The 26534-nt window shown below is 43.9% G+C and overlaps 1 protein-coding gene across 2 annotated transcripts in view; it reads left to right on the top strand.

Moving 5' to 3' along the window:
* The first annotated feature begins 1575 nt into the window (after positions 1 to 1575).
* The window catches only part of LOC129249850 (slo-interacting protein 1), a 39995-nt gene continuing 15036 nt past the window's right edge, over positions 1576 to 26534 (top strand). The window contains exons 1-7 of one of the 2 annotated variants that reach the window (XM_054889520.1): positions 1576 to 1703; positions 1826 to 1943; positions 2000 to 2452; positions 2523 to 2837; positions 6491 to 6656; positions 6735 to 7499; positions 7671 to 7903. In XM_054889520.1, the coding sequence (XP_054745495.1) occupies positions 1893 to 1943; positions 2000 to 2452; positions 2523 to 2837; positions 6491 to 6656; positions 6735 to 7499; positions 7671 to 7903 (1983 nt within the window). In that variant the 5' untranslated portion in view covers positions 1576 to 1703; positions 1826 to 1892. Of the gene's footprint in view, positions 1704 to 1825; positions 1944 to 1999; positions 2453 to 2522; positions 2838 to 6490; positions 7500 to 7670; positions 7904 to 26534 lie in introns of both variants that reach the window. The other variant, XM_054889519.1, reaches the window with a different exon arrangement.

Raw genomic sequence — 26534 nt, 5'->3', positions numbered from 1 at the left:
GTAAGTGGTCTGATACAAGCGATAGCATAGGTCGCCAAGTTATGCTCTTTATCATACCAGCGCTATCTATTGTTATATTAGGCGAGCTGCTACAATCGCCCACAACTTCGTTTGATAGCGTCGTCGTTCACAGTGCTGAATGTCGAATCGTCTACCTACTCTGCCTACGATCGTTTGGCAGGCTTGAATGCCAAAGATCATCATGCGTTTTCAAGTCACCTATAACCGATCGGTTTTCTCCTCTGATGAACGTACCAATATCATGGTGATATCCAGCCGGGCAGCAGCTGACAGGGGGTATGCATATATTAAAAATTTCGAGCTCGGCATCGCCTGACCGGACAGCTATAGCTTTGCATTCTAAGGTACTGTCCCTGTTGTCGATGCCTTCGTTGATCAGACGATACAGTACTGTGTTGTGGACTATGAAAGCTAGACCACCACCGTTGTCTCGCTTGCGATCTTCTCTGTTCACGTTATAGCCAGCCCTTCTTATCAGAGAAGAGCTAGCGTGCAGCTTGGTTTCTTGGACCGCAGCTATTCGGATTCTGTGTCGGCTCACAAAGTCAACTATCAGAAGCTTGAAGCTTCTCGGTAATAATTATAATTCGAGGTGTTAGGGACGCGTGTGGTTGTCTACGTTGGTCCTGCTGTGCGTTTCGCTGTTTTTGTTGTGGCCTGATGGTGGTGGTCGGCCGCGATACGGGAGGCGGTTGCGGGTGCAGAGCTCTGCAGCAAGAGGCAACGTAGTTAATTTTCTACTCACGGTAGGTGCGCAGGCCAGAGCCCCTTCGAAAGAGGCATCAGCCTTTGCGAGAATTGCAGTTGACTGATGTCAGTTTCCGAGGAACCCTGGTCTGACACAAGGAACAGACTGTGCGGGAGAGCAAGAGCACCTGGCTTATCCCCGCATTGGGGTTGGAGCAGGAGGGAAGGTGATGGGCTATGTTTGGAGAATTGTGTTATGCTGATAAGCTCCTTACCACAGGTATGGGTTGTGGTGGCGGTTGGTAATGCCGGGCTATCAGGGGATGTGGTCGCCGTTGAGGCATGAGACGCCTGGCGGCGGGAGCAAGACGTGACCACGTACCGTGTGGGCCACTCCTTATGTGACTTTACCGTTTGCACCTAACCGAGGTAGAGTTCGGGTGAAGCGGTTTATGGCAATCGCATCAATAAAATACCTCTGGTCCAGGGTTGTTTTCAATACCAGCCCTGAGGAGAAGTATTTGGAGCAATATTGCTGCATTGATAGAGGCCATTAAGGAGAATTTGCTGAAGGAGCTGAAGATCTCTTCAAACGCGTTGAATAGGTGCTATGATGACTTAACTAATCGTTGGCATATGCGCATTGCTTCGAATGAAACCTATTTTGAAGGCGATGATTAAACAATTATTTTGCGTTTTATTGAACAATTCCCGATATTTTTTTGACAGAATGTATGATAGGTAGTAGAGATAAGAGAACGAGATTTGAAAATACTTCTTTAAATTTAAATTTAGTTTATTTTTATGATAACAAGCAAACACGCTGTCAATATTTGATTGTAGCTTTAATGAGTCTGAGGGACTTGCTACTATAGCTCGTGGTTAAAACTATTAGATGCACCAGTGGAGAGGGCTTTGTCGGCCTCTGACAAAGCTTCCATTTTTCAACAGAAGACTTCAAATCATAGCAAACCAAATAGAACGTAAGCCTTACGGTTAGTTTAAGTTTTTCTAACTATTTAATTCACATTGTTGGCAATGTAAGTTGCAAATATATCTTAAGCTTATAGTATATTACTTACGATAAATGAAATAATCTTAAACTTATTAATTTCAGTATTAAAAAGACACATTTTAACGTAAATAAATAAGAATAATGAGAGATATCTTACGTTAACACATGAATGATAACTTCATGTACCATGATGACTGAGATTAATTTTGTCGCTTTAAAGGTAAGTTTTAAGTTATACGTTTATTGATATACATTCAAAATATTGTTTACTCTTAGATCAATGGTGCCGATATAAGTCAGCTACCGGAAGATAAAGTGGTTCAAATGTTCCTTACTACGGGTGAGCCATTGCTTGTGGAAATGTATCGGAAGTCCAGCACTACTCCAACCTGTAGCACCTCTACAAATCCAAATTACAATGAAAGGGACTTCGATGGTGTCAGCGCCAAAATGGCGAATCTAAAAATTAACCCTTCTGTTAAATCAAATACAGAACAATCAATAAAAGTTGACAATGCAGACTTAACTTCCACAATAAAATTGATTGTGGCCATAAATTCATCGGTGCTTACCGCGATGACAGAAAATGCCGTTTCACGGGCTAGTAAATCAACTCAAACTGAAAATAGTTATTTCATCTATGATAACTCTAAAGAGACATCTGAGCATTTTATTGAGCATGAGCATAACTTACTTGAGCAATGCTTAGCACCAGAAATTGATATCGAAGTAAGTTTATACTGTTTTGATAGAATAACGTTTCTTACCCTAAATGCATGTTCTAATATAATTTTAATAGGAAATAACTTTACGAAAATCCGACAGCAATGAACGCCTGGGACTAATTGTTTGCTATAATGGTTATATCAGCAATGGTAATGGTAGCGAAAATAATGGTGCCTTATCTAGTTCTGATGATAACGACGCGTGCATTGAAGTATATATCAGCGGCGTTCAGCCAGGCAGTGTAGCCGGACGCGATGGTCGCTTGCGTCAAGGAGATCAAATACTACAAATTAATGGGAAATATATTAAGAACAAGGAAGAGACCGAGCTGCTTATTGCTGAGAATAATAACGCCGTAACTCTACTAGTTAGTCGATATCTTTTCACGGTAAAGTATTTCATATTAGTATTTTTTTAATTTTCCTTGTGCAAACTCAGCATTGTTATTTGCTTACGCTTTAGCGCTTTTACGCCAAATACATATTTACTTACGACGACGTACAAAACCCTAAGATAAGTATATATTGTTACGAATTTTCTTACGATTAAATTCAAATAAATCTCTTACAATAACTCTCTGAGTTCGATCACTGGATTGTTGAATAAAACACAAAAATTACTGGCAACACACTTGCTTTACTTTATTTCCAACACTTTACTTCTAAATGTACATGTTAAGCTTAAGACTACATCACTCTAATACTTTTCGTTTATTCGCTCACAAGTTTAATTTCCAACTGAATACCCTTATATACATGTGTTTAATAACTATCGTAATTTCTAGATCTGACAGCTTGTATCTTCTGACTCGTTCTGTTGTAGTAGCAGCTTCCTAGTCACCTGTTGTCTTCGTGTAATGCTGAAAACAGTGCATACCGCACGGAATCCTTTACCGCAGTCCCTTACCGTGCACAAAAACTCACCCCCGAGAACAACTGCGTTCTTTTAATTACATATTTACACAATACATCGGTTTGTGTGTGTATGTGTTTGGTTGTATCTACACAATGTTGCCATTGATATTTTTGCTTACACACTTTTTTACACATCCGCGTTATCAGTTACAATTTTTCATTGTTTAATAAACCAAAGCAAATAACTGCTGCAAATAACTGTTAAACAATTTGGTAACGAGGATGTGGCAACAAAATGGTGCGGAAGCGCTAGTTGGATTCTGGATGAATCACCACTCTAACCAACCAACCAAACCAAAGCCAAAAACCAAGAAATGAAAATAGTTCATTTATCTATATTTAACATTATTTAACAGTATTTTAAAGCTATTTTAACAAAAATTATCATTTTTCTAAGTCTATTTTGTAAATGATTTCGAAATGTGCTGCTTTGCAACACTGTGTGGTGAGAGAGCAATCAGATGAGTCGGTATTACGGGATTTTTTTAATAATCGTGAAATAAAATCTACGGTACTACGATAAGGAAGGAAGGAACTTTTCGTTTACATGGGGTTCTCATTGGTTTGATCGTAACAGCTGAGTCGGGATTGCGTTTACGGTGTTCACTGTTTGTAGCATAACTCATTTAACGGTAGACGCAGAAAGCTTGTACTGTCTCGCTACCTGCAGTCGATTTACGAAACTTCGTGTTTGTAACAATATATTAGCGCTGTTAAATTTTTATTTTTATCACCGTTACCAGCTGTGCGGATTCCACATTAAAATCTAAGAAAAAACGTCCACTAGTACTTCTAAAGTCAATTTGAAAGGAGCTATCTTTAATTAATATATAATTACTTATATTTATAAAGGTATATACCACCGTCATCAAAAAAATACGCAGAATATATTCACATCAATTGCGAGTATTTGATCCGGCACTTGAAACATTTCTCGAACTCTATTTTCGGTATAGCCATCAGAACCGTTTTCGGTTTTTCCATTACTTCCTTTCGACCACAAATCCTTTCTTTTTTGGCGAATTCCTTATCGGAACCGTCTTATAACTCCCAAATAATAGTCCGTCTGAACTGTCTCATCTTCTGGGAAAAATTTCGTCATACACCGTTGAATCCATTTTTAACGCAAAATTTAATACAATTTTGAGGTCGCAAATCCAAATCCGCTTTTAAAACTGAAAAAAAAAATAACGAAAACATGTTTAGAGGTAGATTTATTGGCGTAACTTTTCCGTTGCTGGGTATAAAGCCGAGCCCGTGTTGTTGTTGTTGTTGTTGTTTTAACAGCATAGGTAGCCCTGTCTGTGTAAGTATATCATCGGTCGTCTTCGTCTAGCTCATCTAAGGGTAGGCCCAGGAAACATGCTGTTTCGACAGGTTGGGTCCAGAGGGAGAGGGGGGTTAGATGAGTCGGTTTGAGGGGGCATGTGAAGAGGTGATTAGTGTCGTGCGGGGTACCTTCACATGCGGGACATGTGTTTGGTATGTCGGGGTCGATTCTGGATATGTAGGAGTTTAACCTGCTACAGTATCCAGAACGTAATTGTGCCAATGTTACACGAGTCTCACGGGGAAGTTGGAGCTCTTCATCTGCAATAGGTGGTGGTTGGACTCCGATTACGCCATTCACAGGACGGGAGTTCATGAAGGTGGTAAGGGTCTCCCGGTGAATGTCGTTTATTGACTGTCTAAATACCGTCCGGTCCAGTAGGTTGCGGTCAGTTTTGTCCTGGATTTCGTCAGCGTAGTCTAAGAGGTGTCTTCTGACGTGCCTGGGAGGCGGCCCAGGCTCAAGCAGGTGTCTGCAGGGGTGAAATCTGCGGTAACATCCAAGCAGGAACTGCTTGCTGAGCAGTTTGTTATGCTCCACTACTGGGAGCATTTGTGCCTCGTTATGTAGGTGTTGAATGGGGGACATCAGGAGGCAACCGGTCGCTGTCCGAATGGCGGTATTTTGACATGTCTGTAGCTTTGTCCACTGCGAATCACTAGTTCCAGCCGACCAGACAGGCCCAGCATAGTTTAGAACCGGCCGACCAATTGCCTTAAATGTCGAAAGCATCAGTTCTTTGTCTTTGCCCCAAGTGCTACCGGCAAGCGATTTGAGGACTTTGTTGCGGTTTTGGACTTTAGTGGCAATTGCGGTTGTGTGCGCAGAGAAGGAGAGCAAGCTGTCAAAGGTTACACCCAAAATTTTGGGGTTGTTGACCGTCGGAATTGGTGTGTCGTCACCTTTTACCTTAAGGGACAGCTTGACCTCCTTTGTCCAAGTGGTGAAAAGGGTCGCCGTGGACTTGGTGGGGGAGAGTTGGAGATTCCTCGCAGTGAAAAAGCGAGAAAGGTCGGTGAGGTAGTTGTTCACTTTGGAACACAGTCCATCGATGTCCTTGCCCGACGCCATTATCGTACAGTCGTCAGCGTATGAGATCAGGGAAACTCCCGCTGGTGGTTGGGGGAGCTTCGAGATGTAAAAGCTAAAAAGCAAGGGAGAAAGGACACCACCCTGCGGTACACCTTGCCGAGCCCGTCTTCCTACGTGTTGTTCCACAAATGGAGGGACCTATAGTGCCACGCCGCCTCCGTACGGCCGAGGATTTTTATGAGCAGCTTTTTCATGGCAGAAATACTCTCGGAGGACTTCTTGCCTGCCGAGGGTCCACCGCTATTTGAAAAAACTTTCTATCACTTGGGATGATTATGTGAGTGAGAAATGTCAAGAGTCAGAGTTGGTGCTCTACTATACTTTTTGCATACATGTGGTCGATATTTTTCATACCGAGCATATAGGTACTCATCTTAAAATTTCTTAGGTATTATTGGGTTGCTGTTGCTGTTACAGGATAAACAAACCCAATGAATTTTTGGAAATGCTGCTGGAGTCCTTAGCCGAATATAAATCCAGGTCGTTCCGGCAACGTAACGTCGACTGTTGTGGTGTTAGCGTGTTTTCATATCTACTTGTAAATATTTGGCTTAATGAAAAGTTAAAAACATTTTGTGAAATATTTTTGATACCATATTTATCTCTTTGTACACTTCTTCATAGTATAATCTCTCTAATATTTATTAGACTAAAATGAATTTTAATTGTTTATGGCACAAAAATGAAAATCCTTCACTGTTTCAGGATGAAGACGATTTTAACGATCCTTTGTTAGTGGATCTTGAAGCTGATGACGAGGATGATCTTGAGGAGGAGTATTACGTGGAAAGTAAAATAGCTTACGAAAATCGCCTTGTTCAAGATCAATCCGCAAATGAATTAGAGAAAGTTTTAGCAATGCATAGTGAGAGTAAGGTCAAAAAACACCAAGATATGTCGATTGAGAATCAACCACCAGTAACGGTTATTAATGTCGACACAATATTAGGTGTAGATACCGTCAGCAGTTTAGAACAGAAATCAACGTGTGTTTCTTCTTACCAACCAAAGGATGTAACCTCGACTGTTAGAAATGAGAAAAGTTTGAATCAGTTATCTAGCCAGCCTGAATGTCTTCGAAGCATTGGCAACCTTCATCATAATCTTGTGAAAAGGAATGTACGTTCATATAAAATGGAACAACCATCATGGACACTACCGTCACCATCTCGTTCCCTAAAAAACGTTTTAAATGATCAGCAGCATATCAACTATGACACGGAACATATATACGAAACCATACCGGAGGATTCAGAATCAGAGCCATTTTACTGCTCCCCTTATGAAAGCTCAACGTATGTAACGTCACTGGGGTCCTATTCATCCCCCGCTACTGGCTCACTACAACAGCAGAAAAAGAATGTTGCAAATTGGCTAGACATGTGTTCTAATCCCACGGCTATGACAGAAAGTGTAATCCCAAATACAGTTTGTGGATCGAAAGAGGCGGTACATAGCATGAGGGCATGTAGCCGTAAACAACTGCATAATGATAGTGGTGAAATGATACTTCGTAAAAAAAATAATACTCTCGGTAGTACCTTAACAACTATCACAAACGGATCAAGCAGTAGTGGCGGTAGTGTAAATAGTGCTGCTAGTAATATTGCAGACGTGTCACAAAATGAAGAACGTGATTACTCTTCCAGTGCTTACAACACTGGAGGATCAAACAATAGTACAATTCCACTTGTTTCAGGGCTTAATCAAAACAGTAAGTACAATGATATACTTGAAGTACATAAATCACAACTTTGAAAGAACAAAACATCTTGTGTAGTTACTAGAACTGGCTGTGATGGTAAATCACAGCTTTCACAACCTGTGCGAAATAGCATAGGTAGGTGTATTGTAACAATACCGTTTTTTGTTCTTTTAATTTAAGATGGCTTAACAGATGATTGGTCGATTCCGTCGTTGAGCGTGGCTTTAGACGACCCAATTAAATTTTCCACAAGTCACCTATATAACAACGATTCTAATCAATGCCAAATAATTCAAAAGCATCACTTACATCCAGTTTTATCACAAAACCAAATGCATCATCATCAAAACTTGTGCTGTCCCCAGTTCATTGCTCCAAATCTAAGTCAATATCAATTTGTTAGCAGTCAAGAGGTATGTGAATACTAATTTCATATATTAATTTTTATGCATTTAATGTCTATAAGTTGTATAGGTTTTACATTACTACTGCTATAGAAATAATGGAGAGGGCGTTGTTGATACATTCTTACTAAGCCGTTACGCAGTTGCTGTTATCGAGGCCATCTAAGGCTAAAATCAAAAACATGCTGTTTCGATGTGGTTGGGCCCTAGGGCCAGATAAGTTTGTTTGAGTGGACTTGTTAGGTAGAACAGGGCATATTTTGCATAAGTACAATATAAATCTGCATAATATTCAGAATGCTATTGTGTCAGTATAACGCGAGTCTCAAGATGGGGATTTGTTTGTTTGTTAACAGTAATAGTAGCCCCGCCAGTGTCGGGCATATCACGGGTTGTCTTCGTCTAGCTTATCTAAAGGTAGGCCCAGGAAACATGCTGTTTCGACAGGTTGGGTCCAGAGGGAGAGGGTTGTTTGATGAGTCGGTTTTAGGGGGCATGTGAAGAGGTGGTTAGTGTCGTGCGGGGTGCCTTCACTTGCCGGACATATGTTTGATATGTCGCGATCGATTCTCGATAAGAAGGAGTTTAACCTGCTACAATATCCAGAACGTAATTGTGCCAGTGTTACACGACTCTCACGAGGAAGCTGGAGCTCTTCGTATGCAATAGGTGGTGGTTGGACTCCGATTACGCCATTCACAGGACGGGAGTTCATGAAGGTGGTAAGGGTCTCCCGGTGAATGTCGTTTATTGACTGTCTAAATACTGTCCGTTCCAGTAGGTTGCGGTCAGTTTTGTCCTGGATTTCGTCAGCGTAGTCCCTGACGTGCCTGGGGGGCTGCTCAGGCTCAAGCAAGTGTCTGCAGGGGCGAAACCTGTGGTAACATCCAATAAGGAACTGTTTGCTGAGCAGTTTGTTATGCTCCACTACTGGGAGCATTTGTGCCTCGTTATGCTGGTGTTGAAAGAGGGACATCAGGAGGCACCCGGTCGCTGTCCGAATGGCAGTATTTTGACATGTGCGTAGCTTTATCCACTGCGTGTCACTAGTTCCAGGCGACCAAACAGGCGCTGCATAGCTCAGAACCGGCCGACCAATTGCCTTAAATGTCGAAAGCAACAGTGTGTGCCTCTGCCCCAAGTGCTGCCGGCAAGCGATTTGAGGACCTTGTTGCGGTTTTGGACTTTAGTGGCAATTGCGGTTGTGTGCGCAGAGAAGGAGAGCAAACTATCAAAGGTTACACCCAAAATTTTGGGGTTGTTTACCGTCGGAATTAGTGTATCGTCGACTTTTACCTTAAGGGACAGTTTGACCTCCAGGTGGTAAAGAGGGTTGCCGTGGATTTAGTGGGGGAAAGTTTGAGATTCCTCGCAGTGAAAAAGCGAGAAAGGTCGGTGAGGTAGTTGTTCACTTTGGAACACAGTCCATCGATGTCATTGCCCGACGCCATTATCGTACAATCATCAGCGTGTGAGACCAGGGAGGCTCCCGCTGGTGGTTGGGAGAGCTTCGAGATGTAGAAGTTGAAAAGCAAGTGAGAAAGGACACCACTCTGCCGTACACCTTGTTTAATCTTTCTCTGCTTTGAAGTTTGATCTCGAAAAATCACTGACGAGTGCCGACCGCTCAGGTAGTTTGCGGTCCACCTCTTCAGCCCTAGCGGGAGTGTCGACTGATAAATATCATCTAGTAGCGTGGAATGGCTGACTGTATCGAAACCCTTCTTCAGGTCCAACGCTACTAGGACAGTCCTCTCGCAGGGGCGGTTTTGGTTAAGCCCGCGATTTATCTGGGCGTTTAAGGCGGTGAGTGCTGTGGTGGTGCTATGCACTCGTCGGAAGCCGTGCTGATGTGGGACTGGGGCCAGGTGTTTCGTGAAGAGTGGGAGTAGGAGGGCTTCAAGTGTCTTCACTACTAGGGAAACGAGAGTTATCGGCCGATAAGACTCCCCTTGGTTGGCGGGTTTCCCAGGTTCCAGTAGTGGGACCCTTCTCCCTGTTGCCCACTTGTCAGGGATGATGAGAGTGGCCAAAGACAGACAGAAGACCCTTGTGAGAAATCCTACTGCCAGTGGTCCCAGGGTCTTCAGCATCAGCGCGTTTAGTCCGTCAGGGCCAATGGCTTTCGATGATTTCGACTTGTTGATGGCCCCCTGAACCTCATCACCGGAGAAAGTAAGTGGCGCACTGTCGTTCGTCAATTTGTGCAGCCTGCTGGTAGCACGACGCTTGAATCTGTCGGCCGGAGGATGCAGTATAAAATAGCTCTCGCATCTCTTCGGGTCCGACGAAGTGCAACCGTTGAAGGTGATGGTCACCTTGTCGTTGTGCTTCGTCGGGTTCGAAAATGACCTAACGATGGACCAGAGCTTACTCACCGCTGAGGTGAGGTTTCAGGCCTTCAAGTGCTCAACCCATTTAGTCCGCTTGTGTTGATCTACTAGGATCTGCCAGATCTCCAAATTGAGATCTCTTATGCGGGGATCCCCGGGATCGGCCTGGCGTAGGTGGTCACGCTCGTTTGCTAAACGGGCTTCTTCGGATGGGAAATGAGGACGGATGTCCTTGAAACCTCCAGCTGGGATGAAGCGGGCCGCAGCAGCTGTGAGCACCTTGCAGAATGCGCGTTCGCCTACGTGCACCGCGGTGGGGATGGGAAGAGCGGCGAAGGTGTCCTCGTTGAATTCCTTGAAGCCGGCCCAATAAGCTTTTTTAAAGTTAAAATAGGACCGGTGATTCGCGGAAACAAAGTCGGCAGGTCTCTCTCAATTGAGACGATAATGGGCAAGTGGTCTGATGCAAGTGATAGCATAGGTGGCCACGTTATGCTTTTTATCAGACCCGCGCTAGCTATTGTTAGGTCAGGCGAGCTGCTGCGATTGCCCACTACCCTGGTGGGGGCTTCGTCGTTCACAGTGCTGAATGTCGAATCGTCCATTTGCTCTGCCAATTGCTGTCCCCTACGATCGTTTGGCAGGCTTGAATGCCAAATATCGTGATGCGCATTGAAGTCACCTACAACCAATCGGTTTCCACCTCTGATGAGCGCACCTCTATCAGGGTGATATCCTGCCGGGCAGCAGGTGACAGCTGTGCCTTGACATTCTAAGGTGCTGTCCCTGCGGTCTCTTCGACCTTACTCGTGAGTCTGTTACAGTTGAATTGTAGAAGCTTGAAGCTTCTAGGTAAGGTCGTTGTAAATCGGGAGGGACGCGTGGGATTGCCTACGTTGGTCCTGCTGTGCAATCCGTTGTTGTTGTTGCGGCCTGATGATTGTGGGCGGCCGCGCCAGGGGGGCGGTTGCGGGTGCAGAGCTCTGCAGCAGGGGGCAACGTAGTCAGTTGTTCACTCACGGGGGGTGCGCAGGCCGGAACATCTCCGAAAATGGCACCAGCCATTGCAGGAATTGCATTTGACTGATGCCAGATTCCGAGGTAGTACGGCCTGACACATGGAACAGACTGTGCGAGGGACCAAGAGCTACTGCTTTGTCCCCGTAACACGTGGCCACATACCTTGTTGACCCCTCCCTGTGTGACTTGATCCCTGAACAGGTCTTAAGGTGGCGCCACCCGTTGCACGTATTGCACCTAACCGAGGTGGAGCTTGGGTGGAGCCATTTATGGCATACGCAGCAGTAGAATATCTCTGGCCTAAGGTTGGATTTAATACTAGCTTGAGGAGAAGTATTTGGGGCAAGATTGCTGCAAGGAGCTATTCCTGTGACGTTAGAGGTGGGGCGATATATGGTTCGCTAGACACGGCTAGTTTACTGGGGCGGTAGAACTTGGTCGGGGAAAACCCCGAGTCATTCCGGTAACGTAGAACCGGCTGCTGTGGTCATGACCAAATTGTTTGTCAGATAGGTCGGTTGGGCGTTCCAGATGGTTATGGTAGCCGGTCACAAATGATGCGTTCAAACGCTTTACATATTCGCGAAGATTTCTTGCGTCGCCTGCACTGCTACCTTAAAGGAGTTGTTGGGAACACCGTCTGGGTATGCTGCCTTCTTATCTCTTATACGCGTCAACGTGCTGTTTTTGTTGTTGTAGCAGCATAAACATTCCCCATACATGTACGGAGAGTGCTGCTGGAGTGACAGTTCTTGGCCGGATATATAGTATTATAAATCCGGGCCTTTCTGGTAACCTAGAACCGACTGTTGGGGCAACTACAACACCCTTAAGGCTTCTTCTGTTGTAACTGTGGAATGTAGTCTATGTCAGGCTGATTTTGGTGTCGGTCACTAGTTTCCTCCTGTTGTTGAGAAAGCTCCATTACCACTTGAGTGAGCAACATGTGGCATGTAGGTTGTGGTGCTCGGGGTGCTTCCATATTGATTTCTCCAAATCGATTGGAAGCTCTCGGCGTTGAAGGCAAGTCTCTTCCATTTTTGTAGCGTCCTTTGTTCTTCTGGCAGTTGTATATCGTTGATCTCAATTACTATAGCCAAATGATCGCGGTGAGTGCACAAATTTTTGTCTACCATCCATGTTGCGCGATTTGCTGTGGTGCAATCTGTAAAAGCGACGTCGATTATTGATTGGCCGCTGCCGCAGTCGAATGTGTTTACTCCTGGGGAGACCAGGCACTGAAGTCTCGTACGATGAGAATCGGCCGCTTTCCTCATAGCTCAAATTTCAGTGCTGTCATCACGTGTTCAAAATCTTCTAAGCTCCACTTTGGTGGTGCATAGTAGCTCACATAGTACGAACCGTCTAGCTTCACCCATTTTAATCCGGTTGAGATATCCAAGCGCCATTACTTTCTTAGCATCTTCATCCTGGAGTTCAACGTAGACAGATTGTGTGTCTCCAAATGATGTGCGGACACTTTTTATGGTTTTTGGCTTTCTCACTTGCGCTTGCTCTATGACCGCCTCAAGTAGCTTTTCAGTTGTGTTTAAGTCGGATATAAGACCTTTACATTGCAGTGTTACAGTGTGGGTCTTCAGATTAACCGTTGCAATGCTTTTCAGCATCTTTTCGAAAGCTTTCTGGTAATCGGTAGAGTCACCTTTTTCCCTTTTTTTAACTCTGTAAGGAACCCACCTATTTGTGTTGTCCACATTGTTTAGACCCTCTCACTGACATCTTTCAATTCTACGCTGAATTTCACTGCGCGTACCAGGTCCGCGTAAGATGTGCCTTCCCTCATTTTGTGGAGTATAATCGTATCAGATCTAGGTCGAAGCGACCCGTGGGTTTTCTCTACATTTGTTGGCTTCTTTTTCCTCCGAACCGTCTGCCATTTTTCTGTGGTCGCAGAAGATGTCGATTTCTGTGACGATTTTCACCTTATTTTCTTGGGGTCAGGCGATTCTGATCCTTCGTGTGGTATGGATTCTGGAGTGGTTTTAGATCTCATCTCTTTTTCTAACGAAGGAAAGCTTTTTTCAGCCCTTCTTGTTGTTTTGCTCATCTTCAAAGGGTTGCGAATTAGTTTAGGTAAAGGGTTTTCCAATAACAGGTGTTATTGGTGAATGGATTGCTCTATCGAAAGATGATTAACTATTTTTTATGGCCGGAAGTGGATGGTGTTGATCTGGACCACGTTTATTTTCAAAATGACGGCGCTGCGTGCCACACAAGCAACGAAACTATTGATCTTTTACGAGAAAAGTTTCCGGACCGGCTTATCTCTCGAAGAGGTGATCACAATTGGTCACCGAGATCTTGTGATCTAACACCTTATGAGTTTTTTCTTCAACTGCATGCTCACCTCCGTGGGTGCAAATTTTATTTTGTTAACCCTTTTCTTTATGTCATTGTGGACATTGCGGTGTGTGTCGGCATATTGCATAAGACCGTCGATTTCCTTTCTAAGGCGCCCAATCAAATCAGTTAACGAACAAGCTTTTGGCTCATTGTTATTTGATGGTGATGTCAGATTTTTTTGGTGCCTGTCCATCACCCGCGGGGAGTTCAGCTGCCGCTGTTGCTCGTCTTCGATGTGGTGTGTTGGGATGCCTGAGATCCACTCAAGGATGGAGCTTGTATGCGCTGCCACTCCGTTGGTTCGTTGATGGCTCGCTGCCAAGGAAGCTGAGTTACTTTCAGCTGCTTTGTTTGCTGCCGGTGTGTTACTTGTAACAGGTGCTGGTTGCGGTGGAGTTCTATTAAAAACAGAATTCCTCTTAAAGACTGCGGCTCCTCCTTCATCATTGTTGTTTTCTTCTTTGCTTTTGTTTTTTTTTTATTCTCAATTTTGCCCATGCTTTATGAGCCCAAGCTCACACCCGCTATCTCTGCACGTGTATGTAGTTTTCGTAAGTCTTATGGTTTTATATGGAACGGGGGGGGCATACTAGGGTTGACTCTGATCCTTACGGGTATCAGTGTTCAGAGCCAGACTTTAAACCGGAACTAATGGATTTCACTCCGCCTACTCAGATTAGAGAGGTTTGTCCCAGCCCGATCGCAATCTGCTTCCGATCCACTATGCCATAATCAGGATCCTACTGAATCAATCCTGATGGCCCGCAGGCCGCAATGTCATATTATCACCAGCCGCTCTTAACATGGAGAACAGTCGCTGACCAGGTAGCCGCTTACTATGAGTCAGACGCCCCTGGATTTTTTATGTTCACCATGCAGTTACATGGTGAAGGGCACACTTATTTGTAAAAGGCGGTGTTGACTCGCCTTTCACACAGAAATCTCATCGGAACAGCTAGCTTTTATATCGCGCCCTCTATCTCCTCCACTCATTGTCGGGGGTTACTTATTTGTCAAAACTTATTCGCAACTAACCTGCTACTACAGGCTGTCGGGTTATCCGCAACATACCGACCCCCGCGGTAGCTTAGAGCCCAGCTTAGTCGTCCGATCCCTAGGGAGCGTGGACCTCCGTGGGAACACCTTATTTTATCCTCCTCTGTTTTGAGTTTGGTGTCGGAAAATGACTGACGAGTGTCGTCGACTCAAATAATTCCCGGACCATCTCTTCAGGCCCGGCGGTAGGGTCGTCTTTATAATATCATCTAGTAGCGTGAAGTGCTTGACTGTATCGAAAGTCTTCTTCAGGTCCAGTGCTACTAGGACAGTACTCTCGCAGGGGCGGTTTTGGTTAAGGCCGTGGTTAATTTTGGTGTTTAGAGCGGTTAATGCTGTGGTGGTGCTGTACACTCGGAATCCATGCTGATATGCGACTGGTGTCAGATGTTTCGTGTAGAGTGGGAGTAGGAGGACTTCAAATGTCTTAACTACTGGGGAAAGGAGAGTTATTGGACAATAAGATTCCCCTTGGTTGGCGGGTTTCCCAGATTTCAGTAGTTCGACCACTCTCGCTGCTTTCCATTTCTTAGGAATTATTATGTACGCTTTTCGCTCCACAGAGGCGTGTGCGTAGTTTTGCTGCAACAAGGTAGTGATCCGATGTTCGGTCCTCGGATCGATGTTGGGTCCTCGGATCGTACGTACATCTAAAACACTAGAAGCGTGTCTACCATCTATCACAACATCATCGATTTGTTTTCGCGTTTTCCGACAGGAGACAGCCACGTTGCTTGGTGTATTTTCTTATGCTGGAATCTGGTGCTGCAGACTACCATGTTTCGGGCACCGGCGAAGTCGATCTGCCTCTGTCCGTTACCGGATGTTTCGTTGTGCAGGCTGAATTTTCCGACTGGGATCAAAAACTCCCTCGTTGCCCACCCTGGTGTTGAATTCGCCAAGCACGACTTTTATGGCTTTTAAGTGGCGGGTCCCAAACGCAACGCACAACCAGCTATCCTGGAATGTTTCGCCTTCTCACTTCAGCTCACTCCCGAACAGGTATTGGGAAGCTACCCAGAGGATACGTGGGCTAATCCCGGACGTTGTGAGCTGCTTGAACTATATGTAGAAGAATCGTCCTGGTCACTCCCAAGTGAATGGCGATCAGTAACTTTCCCCATTTGCGTGGACTTCTACATATGGAGCCATCCTCATTGTTGACATTTAGTAGAATAAAAAAAAATTGTCAGCTGCGCTCTAGAAGGGGGAAAAATAAATTAAAAATTGAAACTACTTACGCCGATTGAAATTTTTTTACATAATTTTGGACACATGAAAATATAAAAATGATGGTCAGCTGCGTTTATAGCGGTGGGAAGACCGTCAGCCGAAGCAAGAATGTTACACTGCGTTCAGCTGACGTATATCCACCCCTCTACGGCGCAGCTGACTTTTTATTTTTATTCTACTAAATGTCAACATTACATGAACAAAATTTCAGCCGGTATAAAATGAGATGGTAGAACTTTTTTTTCGACACAATCACACCCACCGCGGGTGCGCCAGCTGACGTTCACTTTCGTTATTCATGAAAGCTAAATCACAAGTATAGGCAAGAATTTAACGGTATAAAACGCAGTCCAAAATCGACAATCACTTTCCCTTCCCTCTATTCGACTCTCGGTGGAAAACGTACCGTAAAGTCTTTCTTGAAGTTGAGGTCGGGAATTCTGAAGTCTGATTTGTTTTTGAGCAGCGAGGGTATCTTTAGTAGATCTTGCTGTGACCGTACGATCTTGTTATCTAGCTTTCTATATCTCTGAGTCTCACCGCGCTGCATGTGGCGATTGTTTTTATGTATAAGTTTAGTGGTAAGAGATGTGTTAGCATGTTAGTATTGGCCTTACAATGGGTGTGTATGACCAATTGAATAACTTTGGTTGAAGACCCCCTTTTTTCATCTATCATTCTCTTACACATGTAAAGTGCCATATTAGCATTCTTTACCCTGTATTCTACATTGGGTCTCCAGCTGAGTTTGGGATCAAGGATAACTCCTAAGTATTTTGCTTGTTGGGTTAGCGTTAGACTAACTCCGTTTAATTTTGAGAGATCAAAGTCTGATATCTTGGTTTTCATAGTGAATAGCAGAACCGCAGTCTGTGGCCCAATTGCTGAGAAATCCCAAAGCTCCTTCCATAATCTCGCTGAATATTGTTGGAAACATTCCTGAAACCATAAGCATTATGTCCTACGCATACACCCTGTTGACAGAGCGTTTGGCTGTGCTACTGCCCATGTCTCCCATGATTATTCTAGTTTTAAGCATGTTGTTCATCCAATCGTTGAGGAAAAAAGAGGATAGACTGATGGGTCTGAAATCTTTCGCTGTGTCGTGACCGCGTCTACCAGTTTGGGGATACAAATCATCTTAACGCTTCTCCAGCTTTTTGGAATACGCCCAAGCAGAAGCTTTTTTTTTTTTTTGAAAATGACCTCTAGCCATGGAATCGTCGAGTCCGACGAAGTGCAACCGTTGAAGGTGATTTCTGCCTTGTTGTGCTTCGTCGGGTTTAACAGGGACCTCACGGTGGACCAGAGCTTACTCACACCAAAGGTGAAGTTGCAGGTCTTCAGATGCTTTTCCCATTTTGTTTGCTTATGCTGGGTGACCAGTTGTCAAATCTCCAAATCGTGATCCCTTATTCGGGGATCCCCGGAATCGGCCTGGTGTAGGGTGATGCGCGAAATCAAAGTCCGCAGGTCTGCAGCAAGATTACTCTACACTCTTCTCCACGGATTCGACATGTGATGCAACTCATATAAATGTTGACATTGTAGTTTCCTTTTAGACCGAGTTCCGTGTTATTGATGTGAAAAAGAAAAATATGGAGAAAACGCTTTATTCTTAAAAATACCCCCATTAAAAGGAAAAATTCTAGAAACTACGCTTTATTTATTCTTTTGTATTTCATTAGCAAGCTTAAACACTTAACTTTAACTTAAAAGCTGCCGCAAAGAAATTACTTTGAAATCTTTGTTTGATTTTTTCATTTCCTGTATAACTTTACTGTATAATATGTACTTTTTCTTCGAATTCCCATTTCATATTGAATCTAACTCTTATGAGAACCTTCGTTTCATTCGCAGATAGAGTTCTGCTAAACAGCATTAAAATATGAAGTACATTTTTTTTGTTTTAAATTTAAGCATTAAGGAATTGTCTTTCTAAACACCAAAATAAAAAATATTTTCTACTCATTTTTTCTCCGACTTTTCAAGCGTCAAAAGCTCCGCGTGAGTTTCTTTGATACAAATGTTGCATTTTGGAGCTGGGATCACAAAAGCGTAACGTATTTGAATTCTATAAGTTAGCCAGAGAAGCCGACAGTGAATACTTGATGATTTACGAAGAACATACAAAAAAGGGGTGCGTTGGGCCAACAGAGAGTCATGGAAAGACTCCTGCGGCAGTATTGAAAGCAAATTGTTATCAAAAAATCCGACCACGCCCACCTCAATACGCAAACTAAACGGAAATTGGACTAATAACTGTGAAGAATCATTACAGGATCTTGTCAATACACATTTTCCATGATGTAAGGACTATTTAGGTCATAAAGTTGTAAGCGACAATGTATTAAACATCCCGGAAGGCATAGTTAGGAAAGAAAAAATAGAATGGGCAATCAAAACATTTGACCGATTTAAACCACCATTTATATATAGCGTTTTTCCAGCCATGCTCCAGAAAATGAGCAACCTCTTGCGATAAAAGCGATATATACAGGTTGCTTGAGGTTTAACTATGTCCTGAACTTTGGAGAGAGACAAGGCTTGTGTTTATACCGAAAGCAGGTAAAAACAACCCTTCACTCTCAAAATAATACAGGCCCATCAGACTAACTCCTCGTGAAGATGCTTGAGAAAATCCTAGACGCCTCTTCTTCTTCTTAATTGGCGCGATAACCGCTTAACCTAGACGCCTACATTAGAGAAAATTGGATGCCAGACCTTATGTCCAAGTAACAACACGCTTATACTAAAGGCATATCCACAGAGACTGCGTTATACACACCAGTGTTAAGAGGTTTAGATAAAACAAATATAGAACCCGCTGTTTATTCGTGGATAAAAACCTATAAGCTTGTAGAATAATAAGAACGGAATGGAATGAAGCTAAACTCACTAAATCAACAAAACGTAATAGCATAACCGGGACAGCATAGCATTCCCATGGCAGCCGGTTCTACGTTACCGGAATGACTCTGGGTTTTCCCGACCAAGGGCTGCTGCCCCAGTATACTAGCCCTGTCTAGTGTACAGCATATCACCCCACCCCTTACGTCACAGGGGCAAACTCTCGCAGCAATCCTGCTCCAAATGCTTCTCCTCAGGGCTGGAATCGAATCGAACCCTGGGCCAGAAGTATTCAACTGCTGCGTCTGCCACAAACGGCTTCACCCGAACTCCACCTCGGTTAGGTGTAACAAGTGCAACGGGTGGAGCCACCTTAAGACCTGCTCAGGTCTTAAGTCACATAGGGAGTGGTCCACACGGTATGTGGCCACGTGTTGCTCCCGCCAGCAGGCGTCTGATGCCTGCACGGCTACTACACCCCCTGATAGGCCGGCACTACCAACCGCCAACACTACCCACACCTCCACGGTGAGGAGGCTATCGGAGCAACACAACTCCCCCTCAACCCCTCCCCCTGCTGCAGAGTTCTGCACCCACTACCGCCCCCGGAGGCGCGGCCGCCCACCAACGTAGACAACCCCACGCGTCCCTCACCCCCCGAATCACACAGACCTCACCGAGAAGCTTCAAGCTTCTCCAATTCAACTGCAACGGACTTACGAGTAAGGTCGACGAGATAGTTGACTTTATGAGCCGGCACGGTATTAAAATAGCTGCGGTCCAAGAAACAAAGCTGCACGCTAGGTCATCTCTGATCACCAGGGATGGCTATAACGTGCACAGACACGATCGCGAGCGAGACAATGGTGGTGGGCCTAGCGTTTATAGCCCACCACACTGTGCAGTATCGTCTCATCGATGAAGGAATCGACCGCAGGGACAGCACCTTAGAATGTCAAGGCATAGCTGTCCGGTCAGGCGATTCCGAGCTCGAAATATTTAACATATATATACCCCCTGTCACCTGCTGCCCGGCAGGATATCACCCTGATATAGGTGCGCTCATCAGAGGTGAAAACCGATTGGTTGTAGGTGACTTTAATGCGCATCACGATCTTTGGCATTCAAGCCTGCCAAATGATCGTAGGGGACAGCAATTGGCAGAGCAAATGGACGATTCGACATTCAGCACTGTGAACGACGAAGCCCCCACCAGGGTAGTTGGCAATTGCAGCAGCTCGCCTGACCTAACAATAGCTAGCGCGGGTCTGATAAATAGCATAACGTGGCGACCTATGCTATCGCTTGCTTCAGACCACTTGCCCGTTATCGTCTCGATTGAGAGACCTGCCGACTTTGTTTCCGCGAATCACCGGTCCTATTTTAACTTTAAAAAAGCTAATTGTGCTGGCTTCACGGAATTCACCGAGGACACCTTCGACGCTCTTCCCATCCCCAACGCTGTGCGCGTAGGCGAACGCGCATTCTGCAAGGTGCTCACAGCTGCTGCGGCTCGCTTCATTCCAGCTGGAAGCTATAAGGACATTCGTCCTCATTTCTCAGCCGAAGCAGCCCGTTCAGCAAACGAGCGTGACCACCTACGCCAGGCCGATCCCGGGAATCCCCGCATAAGGGATCTCAATTTGGAGATCCGGCAACTAGTAGATCAACACAAGCGGACTAAATCGGTTGAGCACCTGAAGACCTGTAACCTCACCTCTGGGGTGAGTAAGCTCTGGTCCACCGTTAGGTCATTTTCGAACCCGACGAAGCACAACGACAAGGAGGCCATCACCTACAACGGTTGCACCTCATCGGACCCTATGAGATGCGCGATTTATTTTATACTGCATCCTCTGGCCGACAGATCCAAGCGTCGTGCTACCAGAAGGCTGCACAAACTGACGAACGACAGTGCGCCACTTACATTCTCCGGTGATGAGGTTCAGGGGGCCATCAACAAATCAAAAACATTAAAAGCCATTTGCCCTGACGGACTAAAGGCGCTTATGCTGCGCACCTGGGACCATTGGGAGTAGGAAGCCCTCCTACTCCCACTTTTCACGAAACACCTGGCACCAGTCCCACATCAGCACGGCTTCCGACGAGTGCATAGCACCACCACTGCACTCGCCCCTGCGAGATGACTGTCCTAGTAGCGTTGGACTTGAAGAAGGCTTTCGACACAATCAGCCATTTGACTCTACTAGATGACATTTCTCAGTCGACACTCCCGCCAGGGCTGAAGAGGTGGTCCGCCAACCATCTCAGTGGTCGTCACTCGTCTGTGATTTTTCGTGACCACACATCTAAACAGAGGAAGATTAAGCGAGGTACTCCACAGGTGCTCCTTTCACCCTTGCTGCTCAACTTCTACCTCTCGAAACTTCCCCAGCCACCAGAGGGAATCTCCCTGGTCACATACGCTGACGACTGCACGATAATGGCGTCGGGCAATGACATCGATGGCCTGTGCTCCAAAGTGAACAACTACCTCCAACAACCTCCACTAAGTCCACGGCGACCCTCTTTACCACCTGGACAAAGTAGGTCAAGCTGTCCCTTAAGGTAAAAGTCGACGACACACTAATTCCGACGGTAAACAACCCCAAAATTTTGGGTGTAGCCTTTGACAGCTTGCTCTCCTTCTCTGGGCACACAATCGTAACAAGGTCCTCAAATCGCTTGCCGGCAGCACTTGGGGCCAAGACAAAGAACTGTTGCTATCAATATTGAAGGCAATTGGATTGCCGGTTCTAAACTATGCTGCGCCTGTCTGGTCGCCTGAAACCAGGGGCACGCAGACATCTCCAGAGATGCTAAAACACTGCCATTCGGACTGCACTGGCTGCCTCCTGATGTCCCCAATACAAAACCTTCACAACGAGGCCAATGTGCTACCTGTTTAGGAGCCTAACTAACTGCTTAGCAAGCAGTTCCTGTTAGGGTGCTACTGTATGTTTCACCCTTGCAAAAGCCTTCTTGAGCCTGAACCGCCTCCCAGGCACGTCAGGAGACACTACACTACGCTGACGAGATCCAGGAGAAAACAGACAGACACTTACTGGACCAGACAATTTTTAGACAGACATAAAACGACATTCACCGAGAGACTGTTACCACCTTCATGAACTCCCGTCCAGTGAATGCCAAAATCGAAGTCCAACCACCACCCATTGCAGATGAAAAGCTCCAGCTTGCCCGAAAGACCCGCGTAACACTGGCACAATTACGTTCTGGATATTGTAGCAGGTTAAACTCCTACTTATTCAAAATTGATCCCGACATACCAAACCTATGTCCGGCATGTGTGGGGGAACTGCTGATCCACAGTTGTCCATTTCATCGGCAATTCCGTTTCCTTGAACACCCGAGTGTCCTGGAACCCATGTAAGTACAGCCTTGTTTTGTCTTGCGACAGAATTAAGCATCGTTTTAAATTCTTGAACAATCTTTGAGGTTTGCTTCGCTTTCTCCAGAGCCTTCAGTGCAGCCTGTCCGTCACTGAAAACCCTAATCTGCTCCCTGCTCCATCACTCGATTATCCATTCGACTACTTTCAGGATGGCAAAAAGATCCGTTTGGAAAACAGTTGCCATTTCCCCCATTAGCATAGTGATACTTATTACTATTGTTTAAGTACCATTCGGCTCCAGACCCTATATTATTCTTGGACCCATCGGTAAAGAAAATATCCGTCAAACCTCCCTGAATGCATTCTGGATTGCTCCATTGCGGGAACCTGACATCAAATTTCCTTCCAAATGAAGCTGTGGGTATCAGGCCGTCTTTAGGTGCCAAAAACAATGGATACTGCTCAGATAGCAACTTAAAGATTTCTCTGTGTCCCGAAGTTCCGTCTTCGTGCCAGAAACCATATTTATGGAGTCTTTACATTGCTTTTATTCCTTCCTGTTGTACCTTAAGATCCAAGAAGAGCAAATCAAGCATAGCACTTAGGGCATCACCAGCGGTTGTACTCATGGCACCCGTAATGCATAAACATACACTTCTTTGCAGCCTGTATAGTTCCCGGATTGTGGACTTAACCATGCTCCGTCGCCACCAGACCACAGAAGCGTAAATAATGATTGCTCTGATAAGTGCAGTGTATATCCATAGGTTTTACCAAAGGCTCTGCGACATTGCTGAAAAATCCTTAATGCGCGATTCACCTTCAGTGCCTCGGATTCAACGCTAAGTACCCCGGAGTAATATTGGATAGCAAACTGTCATGGAAGTAAAATATAAAGGGTTTTCCAATAAGAGATGTTATTTTGATATTCAAAGAAAAATGCTATTTTTTAATATAAATGAGCGGATGATTATTTCATTACTAATGGATTCTGAATTATGTGATGAAATAAAAAAAATAAAATCCAAAAAGGCACCTGGCTTTGACCTCATCACCGGGGAAATCTTAAAACAACTCCCACCAATTACTCTAATTAAATTAACCAAAATTATGAATGCTATCTTCAGATTGAAACACATCCCTATATACTGGAAAACTGCCGAGGTGATCATGGTCAACAAGCCAGGAAAGCCAGCACACGACGTCTCATCATATCGGCCTATATCCCTCCTACCCATTTTGTCAAAACTATTGGAAAAATTACTTGCCAAACGCCTTAACAATATTATTGAGCAGAGGAATCTGATACCAGCGCATCAATTTGGCTTTCGCCCAAAACATTCGACAATCGATCAAGTTCACAGGCTAACCCAAGTTATAGAAAATGCCTTCGAAAAGAAAAAAGTGTGCTCGGCTGTCTTCCTAGATGTACCTAAGGCTTTCGATAAGGTATGTCACGATGTCAACAAAATAAGAGAGCTATTACCAATTCAATATTACAACATTTTAAAATCCTATCTATCCGATCGTTTCTTTCGAATTAAATACGACGACACGTATTCTGACCTGAAAGAAATTAAAGCTGGTGTCCCACAGGGTAGCGTTCTGGGGCCCATCCTTTATCTAGTTTTTACATCCGATTTGCCTACCAATCAGAACTGCGTCATAGCAACGTTTGCAGACGACACCGCTATCTTGTCAGTTGCAAATACACAAATTGAGTCAACTGCAAATCTTCAAAAACATTTAAACAGAATATATGAGTGGACAGTTACTTGGCGAATAAAACTAAATGAAACCAAATCCGTTCATATTGATTTTACGTACAATAAAATCAGATATCTCCCACAATATATAAATGGAGTGCAAATCCCATATCATAACACGGCTAAATACCTGGGTATGACTCTTGACACTAAACTGAGATGGAGTTCTCACGTAAAGAAGAAAAGAGAAGAACTCGATATTAAATTCAGAAACATGTATTGGCTTATGGGTAAAACATCTGCTTTATCCATGTACAATAAAGTACTTCTCTACAAGCAAATACTAAAACCAATTTGGACGTATGGGATACAACTATGGGGTTGCTCAAGCTCCAGCAACATACTTCAAATTCAAAGGTTCCAGAATAAAATTTTGCGATGCGCTACTAACGCGCGAACTCGGCATAGAACCAGTTGCCGTCGTAATTAAAAAAAATGCCCTATCTCATATAAATAGGCTATCTCATCATGTCAACAGCGAAGCCTCAGCCCTCACTGACCAACAAAAATGGTTTGTAAGGCTGAAACGCAAAAAGCCGCACCATCTCGTGCAGTAATCATCAACTCCTTTGCAAGTTTTGTGCAAAGCACCATCATATTAATTGTATTATACAAAAACCGAAGAAAATTGTTCGTTAGTTTATTTATTTTATTATTTATTTTTTGTTAACTAGTTACAATAAAAATGAATATTAAAAAAAAAAAAAAAAAAAAAAAAAAAAAAAAAAAAAAAAAAAAAAAAAAAAAAAAAAAAAAAAACTAGCTGACCCGGCGAACTTTGTTCCGCCCTAGAGGCAATAAAAAAGCAGATTTTTAATTTTATGAAGTTAATTTTTGTATTAATCAAGTATTTCAATGAAGCTTTAATAGATTGCTCTCTTCAGTTTAGCACCTTGTGATACACGACATATATTATTTTATTATCAGGTGGAAGAACAAACAACGCAGATGGTTTTCCGACCCGTGAAAATCATTGACCATGTGCGAAACATTGATTTTCTAGAATCAGACCACAAACTTTCAAGGATTGGCCTTGTGATTTGTTAATGGTCATGGCGAATGCAAGACGGATCGGAAATTGAACTATTTTAAACTCAAACGGAAGATCGGTTGGGATCATCGGGGTCCTCGGAATGAGAACTTCTTCACCTTCGAATTTTCCTTTGAGTATCGTCGCGTAAATCACATTGTTCATCAATTTATTCACCACCAAACGCGTACCGTTGCAAAGTTTTGGGGGCTTATGTTTCGAAGCATGATTACTACGGAGCCAACTTTTAGGCGTAAATTGTGCGATGGTAAGCCAGGCACATCCAAGGAGTTTAAAAATTTAATTGGATAGTTGGTGGCCTCATCTTCATTTGTTACAGAGTCAATGGATTTGAATGAATGCATTGTTCCAATGATATCATTTTGAATTATGCAGTTTAGGTCATCTACATCTTTATTCTTAGCCGCAAAAATTGCTCGCTCACTCAACCATTCATTGTTTTTGTAGTTATTAATGATGTTTGGGAATACTTTATTGAGAAGTTCGTCCTCCGATAAGACAAAGTTACAGAAATAAGAGGAAATGAAATCAATCCGCTCGATTCGTCGACAGGTACTCGACCATTATCGATAGTCAGTAATTGCTCAGAAAAATCTTCAGTAGATGTATCATCAAGTAATGTAACTCTCATGTTTGTTGTCAGCTGAAGTTTCTTCACATAGCGAAATAGATTCGATGATTTGAGGCAAGCGTTTATTTCGTCAGCAGTCGTTGATGTTAGAATTACTGGCAGTGTTTGGCGGAAGTCGCCAGGCAGTAAAATCATTGCTCCTCCAAAAAAGTCTGTAACGGCAATTTCACTTTCCACTAAGGCAGTACAATCCGGCTGCTCTATGTCCTTGATAGCCTCACGAACTCCATCTTTGAGGTCTTGAATCGACCCTGGGCTGTTGGCGTAGACCTTCTCTTTCACGTGGCCCCAAAGAAAAAAGTCACAAGGTTTTAAATCACAAGATCTCGTTGGCCAATTGTGATCACCTCTTCAATTTTTCCCGTAAAATATCAATGATTTCGTTGCTTGTGTGGTACATAGCGCCTTCTTGTTGAAAATGCACGTTGCCTAGATCAATACCATCCAATTCCGGCCATAAAAAATCGTTTATCATCTTTCCTCTTTAACACCTAACACCTGTTATTGGAAAATCTTTTATTAGAGATGAGGAAAAAGGCCAATAACGCACTATATGCATGCAAAAGGATGCTGGTAGTAGGCCTTGAATACTTTGCATAGGTATTTTTTATGTCATTTTCCGTATACAGGGTTGCCCATATTCGACGGACCCATGTGTTTTTTTTTATTAAAGAAAAACACAATTTTTTTGATGTTGACGATAATAGTCATTTTATTTGGCTCAAGTAGATTTGTTGACATCACTTTTTGAATATGATGGCCGCCTTGAGCCTGTACGGCGTATTGTGCGTTTTGCAGCATTTTCCATAGTTTTAGCTAACATTTTGGCTGGAATAACGGCTATTTGCTCACTGATGTTGTTCTTGAGCTCTTCTATGGTCTTTGGCTTACTAATATAAACCTTTGATTTTAAATATCCCCCACCTGTTAAATCGGGTGAACGCGGTGGCCTGTCAAAATCGCCATTTATCGACATCAAAC

Source organism: Anastrepha obliqua, chromosome 6, assembly GCF_027943255.1.
Source record: "Anastrepha obliqua isolate idAnaObli1 chromosome 6, idAnaObli1_1.0, whole genome shotgun sequence".
NCBI classification, from domain to species: Eukaryota; Metazoa; Arthropoda; class Insecta; order Diptera; family Tephritidae; genus Anastrepha; species Anastrepha obliqua.
This window is presented reverse-complemented; position numbering and strand designations above follow the sequence as displayed.